Below are 23,948 nucleotides of genomic sequence, written 5' to 3'. Positions count from 1 at the left end.
AGTCGCACACCTTCTGTCATTCTCTTCCCTTGTCCTGGTCCTTTCCCGGTGGCACAGCCCAGTTAAGACCCTCCAACCTCCACCCTGGCACAGGGCTCCCCATTGCCCATCCTCTTCAGCCCCAGAGTATTCTTACAGGGCTGAATCTCCTTGCTTAAGCATCTTCCCTGTTGCCTCCCAAATTAAGGACAAATTCTTACCCCAGACTCAGGGCGCAGCCCCACTTTTCCCTTTCCCTCTGCCTCGCCCACACCACTGCCTGATTGAACAAACCAGCTCGGATTACACCCCCCCAGGCCTCCCTGTCCAGTCCTCCCCCTTATGTTCCGCTGCTGTAGCTGCAACTCTGTTTTTTTTATTCAGGTTTCCCTTATTTTGTTATATACTCTTGAAAGGTATGTGTAAATTGGCTTTTGCTGATTGAATCTTATTTTAATGGTACTCCAAATGCTTGCTATTGAAAAATCAACGACTGAATGATTTGTAAAGCATATAACAATCTCTTAATTGGTAAAACACATAAATCAAAGTTTTTATATTTGTTTTGCTTAATATCAATATCTGTACATATTGTTATGCATTTTCTAGATGTTCAATTCTTTAGACATTTATTACTTACTCTGTGCCAAGCCCTGTGCTAGTCCTAACCGGGCCTTCAAAGATGAATATGGCCCAGCCCTGCCTTTGAGGGGAACTGAGTGTAAGGGCCGTGCTGGAAGGGTTGGCAAGAACAAGGGGGGGCCACATCTCATAAAGTTTTACGTGCCCTAAGTTTTGAAAAATCAGTAGCTCACCAAGCAGCCTTTTGTTTGTTTTCAAACCCTTGAGGGCAAAACCTGCTTAACTTCCTATTTGCCAAGATAATCTGATTCACAGACTCATTTTGAGTACATCCTCAAATAGAATAAGGTCTTAAGTGAAACTGCTTTATAAGCTGAAGTGTTTACATGTAGCTGGAATGATGGTGGGCGGCTAATAGACGTTGGTACCGGATGGTGAATTTTTACCTTGCCAGTGACGGTCCTTTCTCAGACTCAGTTCTGCCCTGTGTGGAGATGGCAGTTCCCAAGAGCCACCCTATAGCGTAACTGTACAGTTTAAATAAGACTTTTGTAGAGGTCTAGCACCGTGCCCAACACAAAGTATTCAATAAATGTTAGCTGCTTTTAAGTGCCGAATGGATATAATGTCTTATTTTGTTACTGTTACCAGTTGCTAGGCGACTGAGGGTAAATGCAAGGCTGAATGAACACCAGCTCTGCAGCAGCCTCTGGTGGCAGAGGAGACTCGAGGACGCTCCGCAGCCGGGGACGGTGGATGCGCAGAGGAGGGCAGAGATGGGAGCAAAGCTGGGCGTGTATCTCCAAGGCTGGCTAGGACGCAGACAAGCAGAGATAGTGGACAAGGTGTCCCAGCAGGTGACACACCTGGGCAAAGGCAGAGCAGCCAGATGCTGGTCGGCCAGGCCCAGTGCCGTGGCAGAGGACACTGGGAGTGTTAGGGTCGGTTAGACAGACCGTATCTACAGCTCAGTGTCCGGTGCGCTACCTGCAGGCTCAGGGAAGAACTTAACGGGGCTTGTCTTCCTCTCTTGCAGCTCGCTCTCAAAAGACTTCAGGCATTGGGCGTCTGATGGTGCAGGTCATCGAAGCTACAGAATTAAAAGCCTGTAAACCGAATGGTAAATGCTTCTTTCATTCAACAGATGTGGTAACTGCCCTGTTCTTTGCTGATGACTCTTCTGAACATTGAATAACGGGACACTTAGAAAAATCAGTGTTTCCAGTGCCACTAAAATGGTTGTTGGACCAATGTTATCATAGTGTGTTTTCCCAGTAAGTTCCAGTGCCTCCCTCCTCAGCATGTCAGAGTCGAAGCCACACTGACACTTGCCCAGGCTCGTGGGGAACAGTTGGGGCCCTGGAGCCCACACGGTTGCTCCCAGGCTTACGGTGCTGTCAGCACTGGGGACACAGAGACCACCAGTCACATCTGGGCCCCCACACAGTGGCTCCTGCTCTGTGGTTTGGATCCTGCTTCTGCTCAAGGAAGGTGCCGTTGTCATTTATTTTACTTACACATGCCACATGAGTCTTTGGTTTGTTTTTGTTCAGGAAAGAGCAATCCATACTGTGAAATCAGCATGGGCTCCCAGAGCTATACGACCAGGACTCTCCCGGACACGCTCAATCCCAAGTGGAATTTTAACTGCCAGTTCTTTATTAAGGATCTCTACCAAGACGTGCTGTGTCTCACCATGTTTGACAGAGACCAGTTTTCACCAGATGGTAAAGTATAACTTGACCAGGGAATCTGAAGTTTCCCCAGTACTCTAGAATTTGGGGTCTAGGTCCAGGGTACTTGGCTTTAGTTTTACCCCGTGACACCTAAGGAAAAGGGCACGGGCCCGTGGGCACCCGCAGCTCCCGTGGGAGGCAAGGCTGGGGAGGGGGCGTCCTCTCAGGGGCAAAGGGTGGCCTCCAGGCTGTTTCCATTATGGACCCCGGTCCCTCCCAGCACCTCCTGAATAGCTGACCCATTCTCTGGAGCCCAATGAGGCAGTTTCCCTCCCGCACACCCCTCGTTCTGCACGCATCCAGTCACAGTAACAGCCACTAAGCTGGATCTGAAAAAGTTTTAAGAATGTCTTCAGACACTCCTCCTGGGGTAGTTTTCTTTAACGACTTTTATAAAGAAGAAACTTTGACTCTCACATGTCTGTTCACCAGATTTCCTGGGTCGTACTGAAGTTCCAGTGGCAAAAATTCGCACAGAACAGGAAAGCAAAGGCCCCACAACCCGCCGACTCCTGCTGCACGAGGTCCCCACAGGGGAGGTCTGGGTCCGCTTTGACCTACAGCTTTTTGAGCAAAAAACTCTCCTGTAGGGGCCTCAGGGATCTGCCCAAAAGGCTGGGGCTAGAGCCAGATGGACGGTGCCACACCTGGGCCGAAGGAGCACCGCCGGCTTCATCCATCGCGGGCCACGTGCGCCGGGGCTATTTTCTTGCACACTAAATTGCTAGCAATCTATGCAAACATGATCTTTCCTATAAATAAACCAAACCCATAGCACAGTGCCTTGTATTAGTGTTAACATCTTTGGTTGTTTTTAGATGCCAGGGTTTCCATTTTCAGGGCTATAAAAAGTATTAAGTGGAAATGAGGCATCAGAACACCAGACACTACCCCGTGGTTGAACATGCCCAGCGCGGGTGGTTCTGATGATGCTGTAGCTACCCCGTGCCGGGGGCCTGTGCCGGGCCACAGGCGCTCAGGAGCTGGAGGACTGGGGAGTGCGGGCACAGCCTCGGGCTGAAGTCTGTCTACTCTGTGCACTGAACGAAAACACAGACTTGATCATTTTATTCCCGATTAGATTTTATCATCTCTGCTGAGACAATAGAGTTTGAAATATAAAGGGGAAAGCTTGATTTACTTTAAATACTGTGAACTCTAATGATATGGAAATATTTTTCAACTTTAATTTTCTGAAGTATAAATTATTTATGTAAATTCCTCGTTTTGCCTATTTCATAGGACATGCATCTTTAAGCTTTATCATTGCCAATATGTACAGAAAGAGAATAAAAATATAAGTTTATGACTGTAACTTCTTTCAAAGTTTGACTGATTTACGTTCCACCTGAAAGGCTCTTAAAAGGTAAGTTCAGGATGCTTGGGTGGCTCAGTCTTTAAGCGTCTGCCTTCGGCTCAGGTCGTGATCCCGGGGTCCTGGGAAAGAGCCCCGCGTTGGGCTCCCTGCTTAGCAGGGAGCCTGCTTCTCCCCCTGCTTGTGCTCTCTCGCTTGCTCTCTCTCAAATAAATAAATAAAATCTTTAAAAAATATAAAAATAAGAGGTAAGTTCAGGGGTTGCTGGTAAGGAAACCAAATTTCTTTTCTGCAAGAGCAGCAAAAACCAAGGGCAGCGTGGGGAGGGGGAGTGCCTAGGAGACCCTGCAGCCTCGTCTTGACTCTCACTTGCTCTAGGACTCTGGTACATTTACCTACTGTTTCTGGGGCTTGGTTATCTTTGGTGGTGAGACTGCTGACCTCTGTGGGAGCAACACCCTTTGAGTCCTTCTGCTTGCCAGGTGAGCAGCAACCTGAGAGGTAACTTAGAACATACATTACACATCCTCAGCAGGCCCTCAGCCTCCAGCTCCAGCAGCACCTCTCTCTCCCCGTCCCCTGTCCTGTCAGAGCCACATCTATACCGTCGGAGCTGTTTGTTTGGGCTCTGGATTTTGAAGTATGCAATTTGTTTTGAACATTGACAAAAATAAGGTCTTACCCACTAAATCCCTGGGTTAATGAGTGCAGCTGGAAAGAGTGGTCTTTTGGAAAGAACCACACAGGCTGCAGGTGCCCTGATGCTCAGGGAGCATGTCTTCTCAGGGAGCTGGAAGAACAAGAAACGTTCAGATGTCCCTCCACCCCGGCCCCCATTTCTGTCTAAACATAATCACTGGGCAAAGAAAGGCTGGAAAACATAATTCAGAATATTCAAGTAAAAAAAAAATCATAATTCCAGGTATTAATCCTGGACGCTGACTTGTTAAAACTTAGATGTAAAAGTGTCAACAGAAGAGACACCACTCAGCATGTGAAACCAAAACAACTGGATACGTTAATTAAGGCAAAGTTTGGCCAGTCAGGCACACAGCCTAGAGGGTCTCCCAGAGGGTCTCCCAGAGGGTCTCCCAGAGGGTCTTGAAGCAAGTTTTGTGTTGGTTTTGGAGGCAGGTATGGGCTGATGTCCAAGTCTGTCTCTGACTGGACTTCCAAAGCCCGAGACTGTCACCGATGGGTCAGGCTGGTTTAAAACCAGTTCTGGGGTTACTTGTGACCGGAGCTACAGAATAATCCTTTTCTCAAGACGGTGATGACTTGAATTCTCACTGGGATGAACTGTGGCTAGAGCCATTTCTCCATGTCTACATATGTCAGGATTCTCTTCAGATTCAGGACAGAGGAGCCTGGAGGATGTGAGCCAGACAACTTCTCTGAAGCTTCAGAGGATATTCAGTCTCTGCTCCCAGCAACGCCAGTCACCTGCTTTGACCTGGGAACGCAGCTCTGCCCCTGGAGAAATCAAGTGCTCTCCTGACTGAAACTGAGCTTGATTTTCTGAAGGGTCAGGGAACGGAGTGTGCCCTTAGACTACTTGCATCCCCCGGGGCAGGGCTGAGCAGACCCGAGGATGCCCAGCATCCCCCACCCCCACCCCGAGCTCTTCAGGATCAGGACGCTGTGGCTCACCAGCAGGATAACCACCCTCTGAAAGGGCCCCAAATCCTGAGCAGTTTGACTCACACTACAGGGGTGAGGAGGGAGGGTGCTCTGGTGATCAGACCAGTACTTTCGCACCGGACGGCCTGGACTTGGAATCGAGAACGCTGCCACTTTCAGCGATGCAGCCGACCTGAACAAGTTACCGGACCCCTCTGAGTTTCATGTAATGGGAGATACTACTACTATCTCGCTGTGAAGACTTTTACGTGAATATAAAATACCTCACCTAGTTCACAACAGGAGCGCAATAAACGGTAACTGTTATGATGTGGTTATCGCTTGCAATATCTTACACGTCCGGAGACAGAAAAACCTGCCGGCAGCATTTTAACTGTGGCGCAGACGCTACAAACCAAAGCTCAGCGAAGCTTTATTGCCAGTGGCCTCCCTGCAGATGGCACGGGTCCTGGCAGCCGCGCCCCAGCTACAGGGAGGCCCGGTGCCGCCCCAGGGCCTCTGCCGTCATCACTCTCCTTTCCACGGGCCGTGCCCCCAACCACGCTGGCCGTCCCCAGCCACCCAGGATCGCGGTCTGTGCTGTCTGGTTCCTCCAACCTATGAACAGAGGGAAGCGCTGAGTGTCGGGTAGGGAAGAGGGGCTGACGGGGGCAGGGGGGAAGGCCTCGGAGGATCCCACCCAACACTCGACCCTCCTGCCTGAGCTGAGACCTTCCAGGCAGCCCTCTCCTCACCTCTCCCCTGCTCTCTGGCTTCTGCAACGCTCAAGTCCTATGTCTTTGGACTCCACATGGTACTAACCTTTCTATGGTGGGACAGAGATGACCAGCTGTCCACAAAACACTTGCTCTCTCTGCCATTGTGCTCAGAGCGGCGAGGGGCTACTTTTCCCAGCACACTCCCCCCACCCCCACCCCACGGTTAGGGACAGCCATGTGACTGGTCCTCGCCAGTTGGAACATGCGAGACCTGGCCCACCCACCCTGCCAGGGCAGCACTCCTCCATGACCTCTTCCCTTTTCAGGTGGACAGCAATGAGTTCCCCAGAGCAACCTTGGAATCTGGGCAGTGAAGATGACAAAGGTTCCCTCAGCTAGAGTCCCAAAGACTGCATGGAAGAGAGACAGCCTGCCAACCTACCCTGTTCTGGCACCTGAGCAAGAAATAAATTTCTGTTGTGTGTAAAACACACTCCATTTTTTGCCTCACGTGGCAACAGCAGTCAGGCTGCACCAAGCCCAGACGCAAACCCATCAGGTCTTGTGCATTAAATAAAGCCTCTTCTGCATCCTCTTTTTCACTCCCTTCCTTGGCTCCTGCCTTCTCTGCCCTGGGAAACCCATGTGAGAAGGAGGGATCTGTCAATGGCTCAGATTCCACAATCAACGTCTGCTACCTTGTGCATGCTGCAAACTTACGCCATCCCAGCCCTGCTCCCCCCAGATCTCGTCCACTCACCACACAATTCTTCTCGTCCCTTTTATTCTCCTGGCTGAGCTTCGAGGAATGAAACTTCCTTTCAAAAATAATCTGACTTAGGTCAGTAGTCTTGTTCTCTTTATCAGGTAGACATTTCTTTTCTGAATAGGTAAGTTTTTCAGAACTGCAAAAAAAAATAAAAAACAAAAAACAAAAAAAAAAAGGTATCTCAACTCCATACAGAATTGTATTGTTCAATAATTGTCTGAAAATTAATTTTGCAAACTCAGTACTCACTTCTTGAAAAGGAAGGACTGAGTGGACATCACTTGGTGGCTGCCCATCAATCAGTCTGCCCCACCCACACCTCTGCTAGCACAACCATCAGACAGTCGTGTGACCCTTGTCTGCCTGTGGCTGAGGTACCCGGTCCAGGGCTTCGGTCCCTACAGTTATAAGTGGGACAGGACGGCTTTCAGGCAGTCCTCAAGAGCCCAAACCAGAAACTCAGGCAGGCCCAAGGCATCCATTTTCCAGCACATGCACAAGAAAGCAGAGAAAGCCAGTGTGCAGAGAAAGGAAGCAGGTTCACAAAGAAGCTCTGATGAAAGCCACAAAGTCCCAAAGAGGAAAGGACATGGCTCTTAGTCCTTACGTAGCCTGGCTGTCCTCATGACTGCTATGGTCTGAATGTGTCCCCCCAAAATTCATATGTTGAAACCAACCCCCAATGTGATGGGATTAGGACATGGGGCCTTTGGGGGGTGATTAGGTCACGAGGACAGAGCCCTCATGAATGAGTGCCCCTATAAAAGAGGCCCTAGTAAGCTCCCTCGCCCCCCTACCATGTGAGAACACAGCAAGAAGTGCCATCTAAGAACCAAGAAGGGGGTCCCCACCAGATACCGAATCTGCCAGCACCTTGATCTTGGACTTCCCAGCCTCCAGAACTGTGAGAAATAAATTTCTGTTGTTTATAAGGCCCCCAATCTCTGGTATTCTGTTACAGCAGCCAAATGGGCTGAGACACTGACCGTAGTTCGTAACAGACCACTGCTCTCTAACCTACAAAGGCTCCTCCCACTCCCCCTGCCTTTTTTTTTCTTTTTTAAACTTAAGAAGGATTCTGCTTTTTGTAATCAAACTATCTCTGACTAACATAGCCACCTTGTCTTTAAGTCCTTTTCTTACCTTACTGAGCAGCCATGTGGAGGCACCTCCGGGTGTGTCCTCCCAGAGGATCTTCCCAGGGTTGCCCCCATTCCTGCCCTGGGAAGCCCAGGCCTATCTAGGCATATAAGCCTTCTCCTCCATTCCTCCATACACTTCTCCATTCCTTCCTTCTTTCCTTCCTTCCTTCCTTCCTTCCACAAGCATTTACTCATCCTCTACTGCATTCCAGCTAAGTGCTGGGAACACCAAGATAAAGACAACACAGTCCCTTCCCTCAATGGGCTTGCTGGGGTAAGAAAAGGCAGATGGAGGGTGTGGTGGCATATCCCCACATGATACTTCCCTCTCTTGCCTGGATTGGGATGGCCAGCAATGAAAAGAAGGGGCAAAGGCATGAACCAATGTGGCAGTTCAGGCAGTTATAACGGTGCTGACTTGACCCAGATATTTTTGTAGTTTATTCATATGTCTTTTCTTTAAGGGAAAGGGATTTTGTAGATGAAGACAGAAAGGGTGGCAGGGTCCAGACAGCACCTAATGTGCTATGTTAAGAGCCTGGACGTTATTGTAAGGGTTATGGAAAACTACTGAAGGGTTTTCAGTTGGAGAGGGTTGATCACTTCAGAGAGATTTCTCCAGCTGCAAGGTGGAGAATTCACTAGAGGACACCAGATTAAAGGAGCTGAGGAGCAAGAAAGTGGGGGAATGAGGAAATAAAAGCTTTGTCTCACTGGGGGGATAGGGAGTTATATAATTATTAATGTTTAAATTAAAATTGTTAAAATTTATAAAGAAGCCAAGAAAACAGAAATAAAACATAAAATTTCCAAATCAGAAGGAGAAACAGAAAGCAGCACTGTTCATTCAGTCCAGCAAAACTCAGGGTGAGAGACAAAAAGGAAATATCAAGAGAGCATGACAGGACTTCTATTTTTTTGTGTAGAACTTACAAGTTTGCACAGGCCAACACTCCTGCTGCAACAACTAGAAAAACAGATATTTACCACTACCCCTAGAAAAAAAATTCCTAATTTTAAAGTCATTGGACAATTTCAGAGAGGAGAGAGCTCTTTCAGAATGAGCTGGCCATCCCTGTCTATTTTCTCTGCTGAGGGAATTTGCCAACCTCGGGTAGCAAGGTATGGACTGATTCCTGCATGGTCCCAGCATATCTTTGGTGGATTTTTTCTCCCAGGCCTGGTTGCTATCTTGGCAGGTAGGTAATTAACCTTGTTCTCAACATCTTCCTCCCAGTGGTAGGCACGTCAAGCAGTGCATTGCGATAGGGTCCCCGTGGGGGATGGAGACCCTCCAGGCCCTGAGTCCAGACAGCCTTCCCCAAACCTATCTGAAAAAGAATCAAATAAAATGCTAGAGCTATAAAAATAAAACACCTGAAAATAACACACTGATGGGTTTAACAAGATTATTAGACACAACTGAAGAGATAATTAGTAAAATATCTAGAATCAAGTATACAGAAACAAAAAAGATGGAAAATACACACAAAAAAAATGGTAAGAAACAGTGAGGATACAGTGACATAGTGAGAAAATCTAAAATATGTTTAACTGGAGTACCAGAGAGGAGAGAGAGAATATGGCAGAGGTAATAGACAAAGAGAAAATGAGAACTACCCAGAACTGACTAAAGACATCTATTTACAGGTACAAGAAAACCTATGAATTCCAAGTAGGATAAATAAAAAGAAATTCACATTTAGAAACATCATATAAAACTACAGAATGAATCAGACAACAAGAAAATGTTTAAAGCCCCCAGAGAAAAAGACAATTTCTTCAAAGGATCAACAGTGAGACCAGCAGCTGAGTTCTCAAAAGAGCAGAAGACAGTGGGATAGGAGGAAAGGGAAGGTGGTGGTGGAGGAAGACCCTAGGCTCACCTTGTCCCACAAATACAACTAGATAACTATCAAATCATCCTAAATACCCCAAAAATCGACCTGAAGACTGACAGAACAACTTCCACAACTGAAGGTAGAGAAGAGGCCACATTAAAGAAGGTAGGAAGTGCAGAGACGCAGTCTGGGAAAGAAACAGGTTGTGGCCGGTGGGAAGGGAGCTGGTGGTGGAGAAGGATGAGAGCCAGACTAACAGGGGGGAAACAAATCCCTATAGTAACTGGTTTGGAAAACAAGAGCGGCTGAATTTCATGAGTTCTTACAAGCAGTGGGACTTGAAGCCTGGAGTTCTTTTTTTTTTTTTTAAGATTTTATTTATTTGACAGAGAGAGACACAGCGAGAGAGGGAACACAAGCAGGGGGAGTGGGAGAGGGAGAAGCAGGCTTCCCTCTGAGCAGGGAGCCCGACGCGGGGCTCAATCCCAGGACCCTGGGATCATGATCTGAGCCGAAGGCAGACGCTTAACGACTGAGCCACCCAGGCGCCCTGAAGCCTGGAGTTCTAAGTCAGCATACTTGGCTCTGGGAGAGCTCGGAGGACATTGGGGGTGCTCTTGGAGAGAAGGCAGGGGAAACAACCTGCAGATATATAGCATGGAAACAGTGATCTGAAGAGCACCTGAGGCACACAGTGGGGAGATTAGCTGTTCATCTCAGAGCATGTCCCAGAGGGGCAGCATTCATGGAGAGACGCCTCGAGGAACCAAGGAACCAAGGAACTGGCAGGCCCCTTCCCTCCCATACCCCTCAGCATCAGCACAGAGCCACCTGTGGGAACCAGTGCAGCAGTGACACTCGCTACCTAACTTGCTTACACCAACCCCTGCCCCACCCCATGCTCCAGTGGAACTGCCCTTTCTAAAGTCATGCCTCCCTTAGTCCCAGTGCAGCAGGCTCCCTCCCCCATAAGATGGACATATACTTCTACCCACACTACATCGCCTGACCTGGGAGCTTTGCAGAGCCTCAGTTCCAGGGGCAGTGGTGACAGGTCTCATTTAACAAGCAGACCAGAGCCCACCTAGCTAAAACATACCACATTCAGGCCAGGGACCAAACATGCCCACAACAGGCAAAGAGAGCCTCTGGAGATGACTGGCCTGAAGGATAAAGTAGTCAGGACAAAAGAGCAGAGTACACACAGCACACACTGGAGACACTTCCGAAAGTGCCAGGAGTACTTGGGGAACAGGAGACACTACAAAGCAGGGCACTATAGACCTCTTCTTCATAAGACCATTACCCTCAAGAACAGGATATGTAGTTGACTTTCCTAACACATAAAAACAAGCACAGAGTCTTAGACAAAATAAGAAGACAGAGGAATTTGTCCCAAATGAAAGAACAGGACAAGACCACAACCAAAGATCTAAGCAAAAGAGATAAGTAACATGGCTGATGGAGAATTTATAGCAATGATCATTAGGATACACTCTGGACTTGAGAAAACAATGGAGATATCTGTGAGACCATTAACACAGAGATAAGGAATAACATAGCAGAGATAAAGTGCTCAATAAACACAATGAAACACACACCTGATGGAAAGAACAGAGGCTGGAAATGCAGAGGAATGAATTAATGACCTAGAAGACAGAGTAATGGAAAGTAATCAAGCTGAACAAAAGAGAGAAAAAAGAATTAGGCAAAACAAGAACAGACTTAGGGAACTCAGTGACTACATCAAACATAGTAACATTTGTATTACAGGAGTCCCACAAGAAGAAAAGAGAAAAGGGGGCATGAAATTTATTTGAAGAAATAATAGATGAAAACTTCCCTAATGTAGGGAAGGAAACAGATATTCAGATCCAGGAGGCACAGAGAACCCCCAACAAAAATCAACAAAAGCAGATCCACCCTAAGACATATCATAATTAAAATGGCAAAATATAGTAATAAAGAAAAAATATTAAAAGCAGCAATACAAAAGGAGACAGTTACATACAAAGGAAACCCCATAAGGCTATCAGTGAATTTTTCAGCAGAAACTTTCCAAACCAGAAAGAGTAGCATGATATATTCAAAGTGCTGAATGGGAAAAACCTGCAGCCAAGAATACTCTATCCAGCAAGGCTAGGAGGAGAGAAAAAGGAGTTACCCAAACAGGGGTGCCTGGGTGGTGCAGTTGGTTAAGCGTCTGACTCTTGATCTCAGCTCAGGTCTTTTTTTTTTTTTTTAAGATTTTATTTATTTATTTGAGAGAGAGAGCATGAGTGGGGTGAGGGGCAGAGGGAAAAGCAGACTCCCGACTGAGCAGGGAGCCCAAGGCGGGGCTCAATCCCAGGAACTCCAAGATCATGACCTGAGCCGAAGGCAGACACTTAACTGACTGAGCTACCCAGGAACCCTATCAACTCAGGTCTTGATCCCAGGGTCATGAGTTCAAGCCCCACATTGGGCTCCATGCTGAGCATGGAGTTTATTTATTTAAAAAAAGAAAAAAAAGTTTCCCAGACAAACAAAAACCAAAGGAGTACATGGCCACTAAACCAACCCAGCAAGAAATACTAAAGGGGACTCTGGGTGGAAAGACCAAAAATGACAGTATGAAGGCAGGAAACACAAAAGCAGTAAAAATGAATTATTTCCATAAAAAATCAGTCAAGGAACTCACAAAATAAAAGGGTGTATAAAATATGACACCATATACTTAAGACATGGGGAGGAGACAAACTATTCCAAAAAATACATAAGGAACTTCCAAATTCATTCTATGAAGCCTGCATTACCCTGATACCAAAACCAGATAAAGGCATCACAAAAAAAGAGAACTATAGGCCAATATCTCTGATGAACATAGATGCAAAAATCCTCAACAAAATATTAGCAAACCAAATCCAACAACACATTAAAAAAAATTATTCACCACAATCAAGTGGGATTTATTCCTGACATACAGATGAACTAACAGACATGTGAAAGATGTTCACCATCACTTACCATCAGGGAAATGCAAATCAAAACTACAATGAGATGTCACCTCACAACTGTCAGAATGGCTAAAATTATAACAACACAGGAAACAACAGGTGTTGGCGAGGATGTGGAGAAAGGGAAACCCTCTTAGACCATTGGTGGGAATGCAAACTGGTGCAGCCACTCTGGAAAACAGTATGGAGGTTCCTCAAAAAGTTAAAAATAGAACTACCCTATGATCCAGCAATTGCACTACTGGGTATTTACCCAAAGAATAGAAAAACACTAATTCAAAGGGATACATGTACCCCTATATTTCCAGATTTATAGCAGCATTAATTACTAGAGCCAAGATATGGAAGCAGCTCAAGTGTCCATTGATAGATGAATGGATAAAGAAGATGTGGGGTGTATGTGTGTGTGTGTGTGTGTGTGCGTGTGTGTGATGGAATTATTATTCAGCCATAAAAAAAGAATGAAATCTTGCCATTTGCAATAACATGGATGGAGCAAGAGAATATAATGCTAAGTGAAATAAGTCAGAGAAAGACAAATACCATATGATTTCCCTTATATGTGGAATTTAAGAAGCAAATGAGCAATGGGGGAAAAAAGAGAGAGAGAGAGAGAGAGACAACCCAAACCCAAGAAACAGACTCTTAACTATAAGGAACGAACTGATAGTTACCAGAGGGGAGGTGGGTTAGAGGATGGGCTAAACAGGTGATGGGGATTAAGGAGTGCATTTGTCAAGATGAGCACTGGGTGATTAAAATACTTATTAAAAAATAAAAATTCTGTGGGAAAAAATGTTTGAAGTAGTTATCACAGGAAGAAGATAGATAGATAGATAGATAGATAGATAGATAGATAGATAAATAAATAAATAAATAAATCTGCTATTAGTAACACCTACTGGAAAATTTGGTTAGTGCACTGGGACCATCTTTTATTTATTCTTTTAAAAGATTTTATTTATTTATTTGAGAGAGAGAGAGTGGGAGAGAGCACAAGAGTAGGATGAGGGGCAGAGGGAGAAACAGGCCCCCTGCTGAACAGGGAGCCCAATGCAGGGCTCAATCCCCGGTCTCTGGGATCATGACACGAGACAAAGGCAGACAGTTAACTGACTGAGCCACTCAGGCGCCCAGCTTTTAAAAGTGGGATGCTGGCTCAGTCAGTTAAGCGACTGCCTTCGGCTCAGGTCATGATCCCAGGGTCCTGGGATCGAGTCCCGCATTGGGCTCCCTGCTCAGCGGGAAGTCTGCTTCTCCCTCTCCCTCTGCTCCTCCCCCCCCACTTGTGTGCTCTCTCTCTAATAATAAAATCTTTTTAAAAAAAAATTTTTAAGGGGCGCCTGGGTGGCTCAGTTGGTTGAGCGACTGCCTTTGGCTCAAGTCATGATCCCAGGGTCCTGGGATCGAGCCCCGCATCGGGCTCCCTGCTCAGCCGGAGGCCTGCTTCTCCCTCTCCCACTCCCCCTGCTTGTGTTCCCTCTCACGCTGTCTCTCTCTCTCTCTCTGTCAATTAAATAAATAAATAAAATCTTAAAAAAAAATTTTTTTTTTTTAAATGGGGTGCTATCCTACAGGTGTGAATGGATTTTCTTATCAAGTTCCTATATGTTGATTAAAACCATCTTCTGGGTAGAATAAAAAAAAAATGACAGCAGATATCTACTAAAGGAAAATAATTTGTCAACCTAACATTCTTAATCCTGTGAAAACATCCATTAAGGATGAAGGTAAAATCTGGAAAAGGCTATATATAAACTGTGTGATTCTAACCATATGACATTCTGTAAAAGGCAAAACTATAGAGAGAGTAAAAAGATCCATTAGTCAGTTAGTACATCCTTACCTGCATTTACTATGAGTTCTGCTTATCACAGATCTCGCAGAGGCTTTATGCCACTCTTTTGGAATAACACTATGTAGAGTAAAAGTGAACTGGGGCAATTTGGCATAAAGCCCAGCCTTCTCTAGGTCTTTAAATTCTTTTAAGGTATATCCTTTTCCTACAGGAAGATTAAAAAAACAAACAAACAAAAAAGAAACGAAATCAACACTCTTAAAGTCAACTCTAGTCACTCCTGGGGTAGGAATCACTGGACAATTAGAAGTCTCTAAAAATAAAGCTCAGCGATCACAAAGTACCTGTCTTATATTGAAAAACAGCTCTCTTCTCTTCATCCATCTCTTGCTGTCTTCTAAACAGAGGATCACAAAATGAAGGGACCATAACCTACAAGAAAAATAACTTTGAGGATCCTAGTACAGTTTGTATTAAGCTCTCTAAATCTGTCAGAAGCATTCAAGTATGACCTTACTGTACATCAAAGAATAAGGACCCATGAATAATGTCAATCCACAGAGCAGGGAAAGGGTAAATGTCATCTGTCTTACGATAGGACATTTGCTGAGCCGGGAGTGGCTGACTGGAGGGAGGGCCACCCAGATAGAAGCAACATACTCTGTCCAGAGTTCTATTGCATTGGCCAATAAATATTTGCTGACGCCACTTTGTGCCACATCCCAATGAGTTCTTATCCTCAAGGATCTCTCAGTCTGGAACAGAAAGTCATACACAGTGACAATCTAGTCATGAGAGGTATCAGCTCAGGATGCTTTAGGAGCACAAGGCAGCGCTCCTAGGTGGCCTGGCAGTAAGAGAGCTCCCAGGAGACCTGACAAGCGGTCTTTAAGGATCTATGAGAACAGAAGGGCAGGGAACCTCAGTGTGGGGAGTGTCAAGAGGCTGGGCTACCAGAGGATGCAGAGAAAGGTGGTTTTCTCCTCCCCATTCCTGATTATAAGCTTTAGACTAGGGGCCATTTTCCCCTTCTTCACTTTCCCCCATACACCCAGCCCGATGCTGGTCCCCAAAGTATATATGAGGTAAACAGTTACTGAATAAGCAAGGCAGCAAAATGACTGACCAACACCATACTAGCAAGTCTCCCAGAGCCAAAAGAACCTTCTTATCTTCATAACAATGATCTGCCTTGGTTTTCTGGGAGAAGCAAAACAAAAACACAAAACACCACTTCCCTCTTCAGAGCCACACATATTTTTTAAATGACCTCTAATACCAGGTGGCTACTTTTGCTACACAGGAGTAAAACGCTGGAACCTACATCTCAAAATTTTAACTCCTCTATCGGTGAGTTTGAAATGTGAAGATTCATTACCAGCCCAACTACTGGTTCTCTGGGCAGCCTTTCCAGCATCCCTCCTTCCACTTTCCACAGAAAGGAGTTCTGCCTCTTGGGCCAGTGCCCCCCGCACTGTGACACCTGTCACACCCCACTGCACTCGCTGTCCATGTCTTCCTCTCCCTCCTGGGCTTCCAGTTTGCCAAATGGGAGTGAAGGAACACACACATGTAAATTCCCCAGTGGGTGAAATTACTGTAGGTTCCTGTTCTAAAACTCAGATGAAATGCTTCTGTAGATTTTTTTAATGAATACAGAGTAATTACAAGGCTTCTAAAACGACTAGGTTTTCCCACAACCCCAGAGCTTCTAAGAATGAATGAATGAATGAATAAATGAATCTTACTTACCTTTCCATAATTTGGGTCCGTTTTTGCCATATAAAAAGGATTGCATACTTCAGGATCAGAAAGGTCTCCAAATACAATTTCCTTTAGGAAAAAAAAATACACCTAAGAGCAAATCATTGCATACGGAGGTGTTTTGTGAGACTCAAAAAAGCCAAATGCTATCATGGAACACTATATCTAAAACTAATGATGTAATGTATGGGGATTAACATAACAATAAAAAAATTAAAATAAAAAAAAGCCAAATGCTTTATTCTGCTTTTATATAAAATCATAGATTCAAAGGGTTATTTATTCAAGGAACCTCAGAAGTAATTTAGACTGCAGTGAGAGCCCACCACCTTCTGGGAGAAGTAATCATCAAGCTTTAGTCTGAAGTAATCAACCAGCCTCAGTCAGAACTTTCTGCTCCACCAGGCAGGAACTTTGGTCATTCTAAGCACCAGTTTGTCCTTAGACTGAGCTGAAATCTGCCTCGTCACTGGACGGGGGAGAAACTAGCTCTCTACCCCGAAGCAACACAAAAGTTATCTACCCATCACCCACATGCCAGCCTTTTAAATATTTAAAGTTTTCATTCCCTCTCCTGTCCTCTCCTCTTTGGGCTAAATACCCCATATTTCTTCCCACTTTTCCTCCCGTTAAGTGTTGTCAAGCCTCCACCCTCTTCTCAAAGTTCTGCAACTGGTGAGGGTCCCCTCTACAGTGCGCATGAGGAGTGACAAGACAGCAAGAGGGGGACTTGGATGCTTCACTCCAAGTACCACCTCCCTTCATACAGCCTAAGAGCTCAGATGTTTTCTTAGAAGTCAGCTCCCACAGTCGACCCACACTGATTTTACTGTCATTTAAAACCACTCACACTTATGGATGCCTGGGGAGCTCGGTCGGTTGAACATCTGCCTTTGGCTCAGGTCATGATCCTGGGCCCTCGGATGGAGCCTGCTTCTCCCACTCCCTGTGCCCCTCCCAATCCTCACTCGTGCTCTCTCTCCTGCTCTCTTGCATGTTCTCTCTCTCTCAAATAAATAAAATCTTAAAAAAAAAAAAAACTCACACCTGAACACATGTCTTTAAGATTTAATTTATTTATTTGAGAGAGAGACAGAGCATGAGTGGGGGGAGGAAGCAAAGACAGAGGGAGAAGCCGAGTCCCCACTGAGCAGGGAGCCAATGCGGGACTCAATCCCAAGACCCTGAGATCATGACCTGAGCAGAAGGCAGACGCTTAACCGACTGAGCCACCCAGGTGCCCCAACATATGCGTTTTCTAAGGCATGGCTTCATGGCTTCCCCATCCTATAATTGTGCAATCACATTTCTGGGCACAATTGTAAGACTGTGCAATTTGGTTTCGACGCTGAGCTCCGCCTCTTAGAATGCTTAGGAAGACGTATTTAATGTTTATATACAGAAATTTTGCTCAGCAAATAAATACTCTGACATTCCAGGCAAACTACTCTAGATCTCAAGTAAATACCTGGAAATCTAGACAGACCTAAATTCCAAAAGAGAGTCCTGATCTCAAAGTTAAAACAGAAAAAAATCTTCAAAAGCAGCAGTCAAAATTTTATTGTTTTATAAAGCCAAACTGAAGAATAGTATGTAGAAACCAGTGGTCCCTACGCCTAGTGGTTGGCTAACTCAACAGCCATGGAATCCCCTTCTCCCTTGCCCTCTTCCTACTCGAGAGATTGGAAAGCCACACACTCTCTTTCCTGGCCCTGCTTCTAGCTAGCAATTGTGATGTGACCCAGTTATGGACAATGGGACCTAAGGGGAAATCTGCTAGGAGCTTCTGGGGACTCTTTCTGCTTCCAGATCAAAGGATCAGGTATAAGAAAAGGGTACCCTGGCACCATTCGTTACCCCTTCTTCCTGCCTTGAGCACAGATCTAACACCTGAAGCTGTAAGTAACCAAATGTGCTTACAAATATAAGAGTGATGAGGAAAAACTGAAAATATTAAAGATAGCAGAAAAGAACTACAGGAAAAAACCTGGATGATTAACAACATTGTTTTGCTGCCAGAACCCACCATAAGACCACCTACCCCTCAATTTCTTAGTAAACAATAAATGTCCTTATGGTTTAAGCTACTGCTATTCTCTTTACATTAACCTAAAAGCATTCCTGATAAATCTAGTTCCAAATCAATGCTTCTGTTCCCTCCTTCTGAAACCCCAAGTTTAAAAATGTAGTAGGCTGTATTACAATTCCATGAATTCATCATAAATACAAAAATAAGAGTAGGATTGTTTGCATAACCAGAGAAAATGTTGGCTTGACTCTATAAATTATACTTTATTTTATTTTATTTTTAAGATTTTATTTATTTGACAGAGAGAGACACAGCGAGAGAGGGAACACAAGCAGGGGGAGTGGGAGAGGGAGAAGCGGCTTCCCGCCGAGCGGGGAGCCCGATGCGGGGCTCGATCCCAGGACCCTGGGATCATGACCTGAGCCAAAGGCAGACGCCTAACGACTGAGCCACCCAGGCGCCCCATATACTTTATTTAAAAAAAAAAAGAAAAACCTCACAGGGGTGCCTGGGTGGCTCAGTCGTTAGGCATCTGCCTACAGCTCAGGTCATGATCTCAGGGTCCTGGGATCAAGCCCCGCATCAGACTCTCTGCTCAGTGGGGAGCCTGCTTCTCCCTCTCCCACTCCCCCTGCTTGCGTTCCCTCTCTCGCTGTCTCTGTCAAATAAATAAAATAAATAAATAAATAAAATTTTTTAAAAACTCACAGTACCCTTTTATTGGTGTGCTGTTCAAAATTCTCTGGTTTCATTTTTTCCGACCCTCTGTATGAAATTACTTTGTCTGTAATTCTCTGCTGAAGAGGCTCTGCAACATTTTCAATCCATTTTTTATGTAACATCTCTTTTCTTCTTTCCTTAAAAATATCCAGATGCTGAAAATATGTATCCAATCTCTAATGAAATGATACAAACAAGGAAAACAAATTATTAAGAAGTTTTTCACTTACCGTCATTTGAACAAGGGGGGAAAACACTCACTCCCACTCCTAAGCTCTCAACGTATTTGGGTTGCAAGGTTCTAGCATGAGATAACTGAAGAACATAATCAAGTTCAGGAAGAGAACCTGAGAGCATAGAGCAGGAGGAAGCCAGGGAAAGTTCTAAACCAGAAGTGTGCCTTCAGATTAAATCACAGCCAAACCATTCCTAACTCATGAAACTCTTGCTTCTTTTTAAGGATTTCAAAGCTTTCCTGTTACCCATGGCATGTCCCCAGGCTTCATCCTCAGTAAAGTCTGTGACAAAATTGGTAGAGTACACTAGACTTGCTGAAGCACCTCTCTCTGAATCTATAGGAGGCCAATCCTACCTACCTCTTTTCGATGCTCAAACGAGACTATATGTGAACTTCCTTTATAAATTATAATACAAACATTAAAGTACCATTTTAACACCAAATTTCAATCTCTCTCATTAAAATTAAAACTCCTTTGGGGCACCTGGGTGGCTCAGTGGGTTAAGCATCTGGCTCTTGGTTTCAGCTCAGATCCTGATCTCATGGGTCCTGAGATGGAGCCCCTTGTTGGGCTCTGTGGGGAGTCTGCTTGAAGATTCTCTCCTACTACCCTCTCCCCCATTCACTCTCTCTCTGAAATCAATCAATCAATCTTTAAAATTAAACTCCTTTAAGTTTATTGGGGTGCCTAGGCAGCTTAGTCGGTTAAGTGTTCAACTCTTGATTTCAGCTCAGGTCATCATCTTAGGGTCCTGAGATCCAGCCCTGCATCAGGCTCCAAGTTCAGTGGGGAGTCTGCTTGAGATTCTCTCCCTCTGCCCTTCCCCCTCCCACTCACACTCTCTCTCTCTCAAAAATAAATAAATCTTAAAAAAATTATCTCCCTTTCTCTTTGCCCCTTCCCCCTCATACTCTCTCAAAAAAAAAAAAAAAAAAAAAAAAAAAAAAAAGAAAAAGAAGGGGGAAAAAACCTCCTTTCAATTTAAAAAAAAAAAAAAAAAAAAAAAAAGAAAGAAAGAAAGAGAAGGGGGAAAAAAGCTCCTTTAAGTTTATTTATTTCATAGTAACTCTCAGTACTAATTGGTCATTACCCTTAAATACTATTTCTGGTGGTTTAACATAGCCCCATTGTAATGTGGGAATATATGAGAAAGAGATAAGTTTGAGTCAGAAAGAATTTCTATTCAGTACCAGAACAAAGAGGGGAAGCAGAACAATCTCTTGGATCCCTTACGGGCAGCTCTAGGAATCCTGACCTCTTAGTGATCCTGCAAGGAGGTGGTGCAATCTCAGATCTATGTTGTATAAATAAAGGAATCAGAGGAGGCTCCTTCTCCCAGCAAAATGAATCTCTGTGACATAGTAACATCCTCTTGGCCATGCACCACTCTTGCTTACCTAGAATCCAGTCCGTAGCCAACTCTTACCTTCGCAACGTAATTTTCTCTAAATAATATTGCATGTACAGCTTCATCAATGTCTTCTCTAGCTAATGCCTAAAATTACAGAATTGAATATTAGTATGTAAATCCTGAAGAAACCAACCAGAATGACAAAACTCACTGTATTTTACCAATAGTCTTACTGTATATCCACTGCCTGTCACCGCAAAGAATATTCTGTAACTTGGGTGCCTGGGTGGCTTAGTTGGTTAAACAACTGCCTTTGTCTCAGGTTATGATCCTGGAGTCCCAGGATCGAGTCCCGCATCAGGCTCCCTGCTCAGCGGGGAGTCTGCTTCTCCCTCTGACCCTCCCCTTCTCATTCTCTCTCTCTCAAATAAATAAATAAAATCTTTAAAAAAAAAAAAAAAAAGAATATTCTGTAACTTTTTATTAAGGAAATTTTCAAACATGATTCTCTGTGAACCCATCACCCAGGTTCAATGATTATCAACTGAGAGAGTCAATAGTAGTTCATCTAAATCCCTACTCACTCTCCCCAGCCCTCCCACCCAGATTATTCTGAAACAAATCCCTTACACATCATACCATTAAATCATATTTTTGAAGTACTAAGAAAGCTTACTAATTAAAGGGATCCTCTATAAAATGAATCCTCTTTTCAGGCATTAACTAGGTATGTTTTAAAGGGGCCCTGAAGTTCCTGGCTTCTGCTAGGTCTCTTTATAAGTCAAAACCTCTTTTTAAGTAAAAAAGAGCCAGTTAGTGGCAGCTCCTGGCCAAGGACCAAGATTGTCTTACATCTAGAGACTTGCTGTTTCCATTATGAGTTTGAATAAAGCTGATGCATTTAAAACCTCACCTTAGGGCTTTTCATTTGGATCACTATGAACTGATCTTCCGGCTTTTATGCTTAGAGGACTAAGTAGGAACAAGTGGGAAAACAATAAAAATCCAGTATCTGGAAGAGAAATGCTATTACCTAAAAGAACTAGTGTAAAAAGATCCAGGTTCTTAAAATTGTATCATTCAATCTCTGATTCTCCCACAGTGAGTGCATCAAAACAAACCAAACCCCAAACCAAATAACAAATCTGTGAATAAGAGAGATCTCGAAAAGGAGAGTTGTAGTTTTATCCATACATTTAACAGCTTCAAATGAGATCTAAAGTAATATTCAAACAGCTCTTCGGGTCTTCAAAATAAAACTCTCTTGATAATATAAGCAGAATCTTGCTTTAAAGCCTTCTTAGACTTACTTTAAGACAATTGAAAAATCATGTAAAATAATAAAATGTTTTCCCCTGATGCTATAAACTCAAAATAAATCAATCTATTTATTTGGAGAAGTAGAAACATCTACTTGAACAAACATCTTGGAAAACCACATTTTTTTTAGCCATCCTATTAATATTAGCAAATGCTATAAGTACTATTGATCACGTGTCCGACTTCTGAACCACCTTTTTGAAGGAAATAAACAGTTTTTGCCTTCAGTAACTCCTTCTTCGTGATATCCCCAGAAAATATAGGAAGATTTCTGGCAGCCCTTTTAAAACCCCCAGTTTTCTGTGCGCACAGGCGCGGGTACTAAAGGTCTCACCACTCTTAACTGCTACCACGGCAAAAGAAAGGAAATATCCAAGAGCTTTTCTTTACAGTGAAACAAATCATAGGATCATATAAGATAATGAAACTTTATGAGGGTATCATTGCTTTACCAGACCCTTAAGTATCAGAATTCACTGGGGAGCGCAGTCCGCAGATGGCGGGGACAGTCGGACCACACTCTTGGCCGCCTTTGATCGTGGATCATTCATTCCCATCCACGGAATTTTTTCTCTGCCAGGCGCTGTTCTAGTTCTGGGGACTACAACCGTGACTGAGACAAAACAGTTCTCAGGGGATTTATGTCCCATCGCCCAAATGACTAACATCCCAAAACCCCACGTTCCTTTACCTCCATGAAAGCAACTGACTCTGGCTCTGGCCATTCTTTTAATCTTTCTGGCCTGAAATGTTCGCCATAGGTGAGCGCTTTCTTGGCAGCCATGGATAACAGGATCCCTGACGCGAGAGAGTAAATCCAAGAGACTTCATAAGGCAGAAAGCAGTTTGAATCCCAGCTCTGCCACGTCGTCGTTGAGTAAAACAAACAAAACAGAAATCCTTGGCGCCCTGGAGCTTCAGTTTCCAAAGGGGTGATTATGCCTCCCCCACGTGTGGCTGCGAGGTAGGCCAGGGTCCCTGCCTGCCACCCCCATCCCTGCCCCCCCAACCCCCGCAGACTTTCCCGCCCTGGTGGAGCGCCTGGCACCCCTTACCCAGCCGGCTAACCCGCCAACCCACCGCCCGCGGGTGACTGGTGACCGAGGATTGCAGGGAGGGAAAAGGGAGCGTCCTTTTATTTTTTTAAAAGATTTTATTTATTTATTCATAAGAGACAGAGAGAAAGAGAGAGAGAGGCAGAGGGAGAAGCAGGCTCCCCGCAGAGCAGGGAACCCGATGGGGTACTCGATCCCAGGAGTCTGGGATCATGACCTGAGCCGAAAGCAGACGCTTAACCATCTGAGCCACCCAGGCGCCCGGGAGCGTCCTTTTAAAACCAAACTGAGGCACTGGGCTGAAACCCGAGCCCCGCTTCCCTGGAAGCCCCAGTCCCAGCAAGGGACGTAAAGGGTGGGGGAGGTCAGGGAGGAGGCCCGCGCTCGAGGGGCCTCCAACTGCCTAATCCAACACCACCCTATGTTTTGTTTCAAATAAGCTGACGTCTTGTAAATTAATACTACAGAGAATATACGGTTTACCTGTTGATCTAGGGCTACGATTAGGAGAGGGGTGATTTTTAGAAGGAAAACAAAATCCTGCTCTCATTCTAGGTCTTACTGTGTCTTCCCCTGACTAGGGGTCAGACTCAACATGAGCCAGAGGGTGACACGCAGAATCAAAATCAGCAAGTGGGTAATCATACTCAAAATGAATTCTTAAATTTTCTGAAGACTGTTAGAAAAACCTGTGAAGGGGTGCCTGAATAGCTCAGTCAGTTAAGGGTCAGCCTTCAGCTCAGGTTATGATCCCAGGATCCTGGGATCAAGGCCACCTGGGGATCCCTGCTCAGTGGGAGCCTGCTTCTTCTCACTCTCCCCCCTGCTCATGCTCTCTAATAAACAAATAAAATCAGAAGAAGGGGAGGGGAGGGGAGGGGAGAATATGAGGCAGTGGATGTTAAGGGTACCTGACCAAAGAGGACACACCTACCTTGATTCAGGAAAGATCAAGTGAATTGAGATAGGCACT

General features: G+C 44.9%; 2 protein-coding genes across 8 annotated transcripts in view; one reads left to right on the top strand and one right to left on the bottom strand.

Moving 5' to 3' along the window:
• ITSN2 (intersectin 2) overlaps positions 1-3,619 on the top strand; it is a 136,575-nt gene extending 132,956 nt beyond the window's left edge. For 4 of the 7 annotated variants that reach the window (XM_032391672.1, XM_032391670.1, XM_032391671.1 and 1 more), the window contains exons 39-41: positions 1,598-1,681; positions 2,115-2,288; positions 2,730-3,618. In XM_032391672.1, coding sequence (XP_032247563.1) covers positions 1,598-1,681; positions 2,115-2,288; positions 2,730-2,887 — 416 coding nt within the window. In that variant the 3' untranslated portion in view covers positions 2,888-3,618. Of the gene's footprint in view, positions 1-1,597; positions 1,682-2,114; positions 2,289-2,729 lie in introns of all 7 variants that reach the window. The other 3 variants (XM_032391677.1, XM_032391676.1, XM_032391674.1) reach the window with 1 other exon arrangement.
• Positions 3,620-5,589: 1,970 nt separating this feature from the next.
• Positions 5,590-23,945, bottom strand: FAM228A (family with sequence similarity 228 member A). Its single transcript, XM_032391598.1, has 7 exons — positions 23,910-23,945; positions 22,612-22,779; positions 20,676-20,744; positions 14,842-14,929; positions 14,546-14,702; positions 6,712-6,856; positions 5,590-5,850 (listed from the first exon to the last, which is right to left on the bottom strand). Exons 2-7 carry the CDS (start codon positions 22,702-22,704, stop codon positions 5,761-5,763), a joined length of 642 nt encoding a protein of 213 aa, XP_032247489.1. The 5' UTR covers positions 22,705-22,779; positions 23,910-23,945; the 3' UTR covers positions 5,590-5,760.
• Positions 23,946-23,948: the final 3 nt, after the last annotated feature.

The sequence above is a fragment of the Phoca vitulina genome, unplaced genomic scaffold, assembly GCF_004348235.1.
Source record: "Phoca vitulina isolate PV1807 unplaced genomic scaffold, GSC_HSeal_1.0 scaffold63, whole genome shotgun sequence".
Classification (NCBI taxonomy): domain Eukaryota; kingdom Metazoa; phylum Chordata; class Mammalia; order Carnivora; family Phocidae; genus Phoca; species Phoca vitulina.
This window is presented reverse-complemented; position numbering and strand designations above follow the sequence as displayed.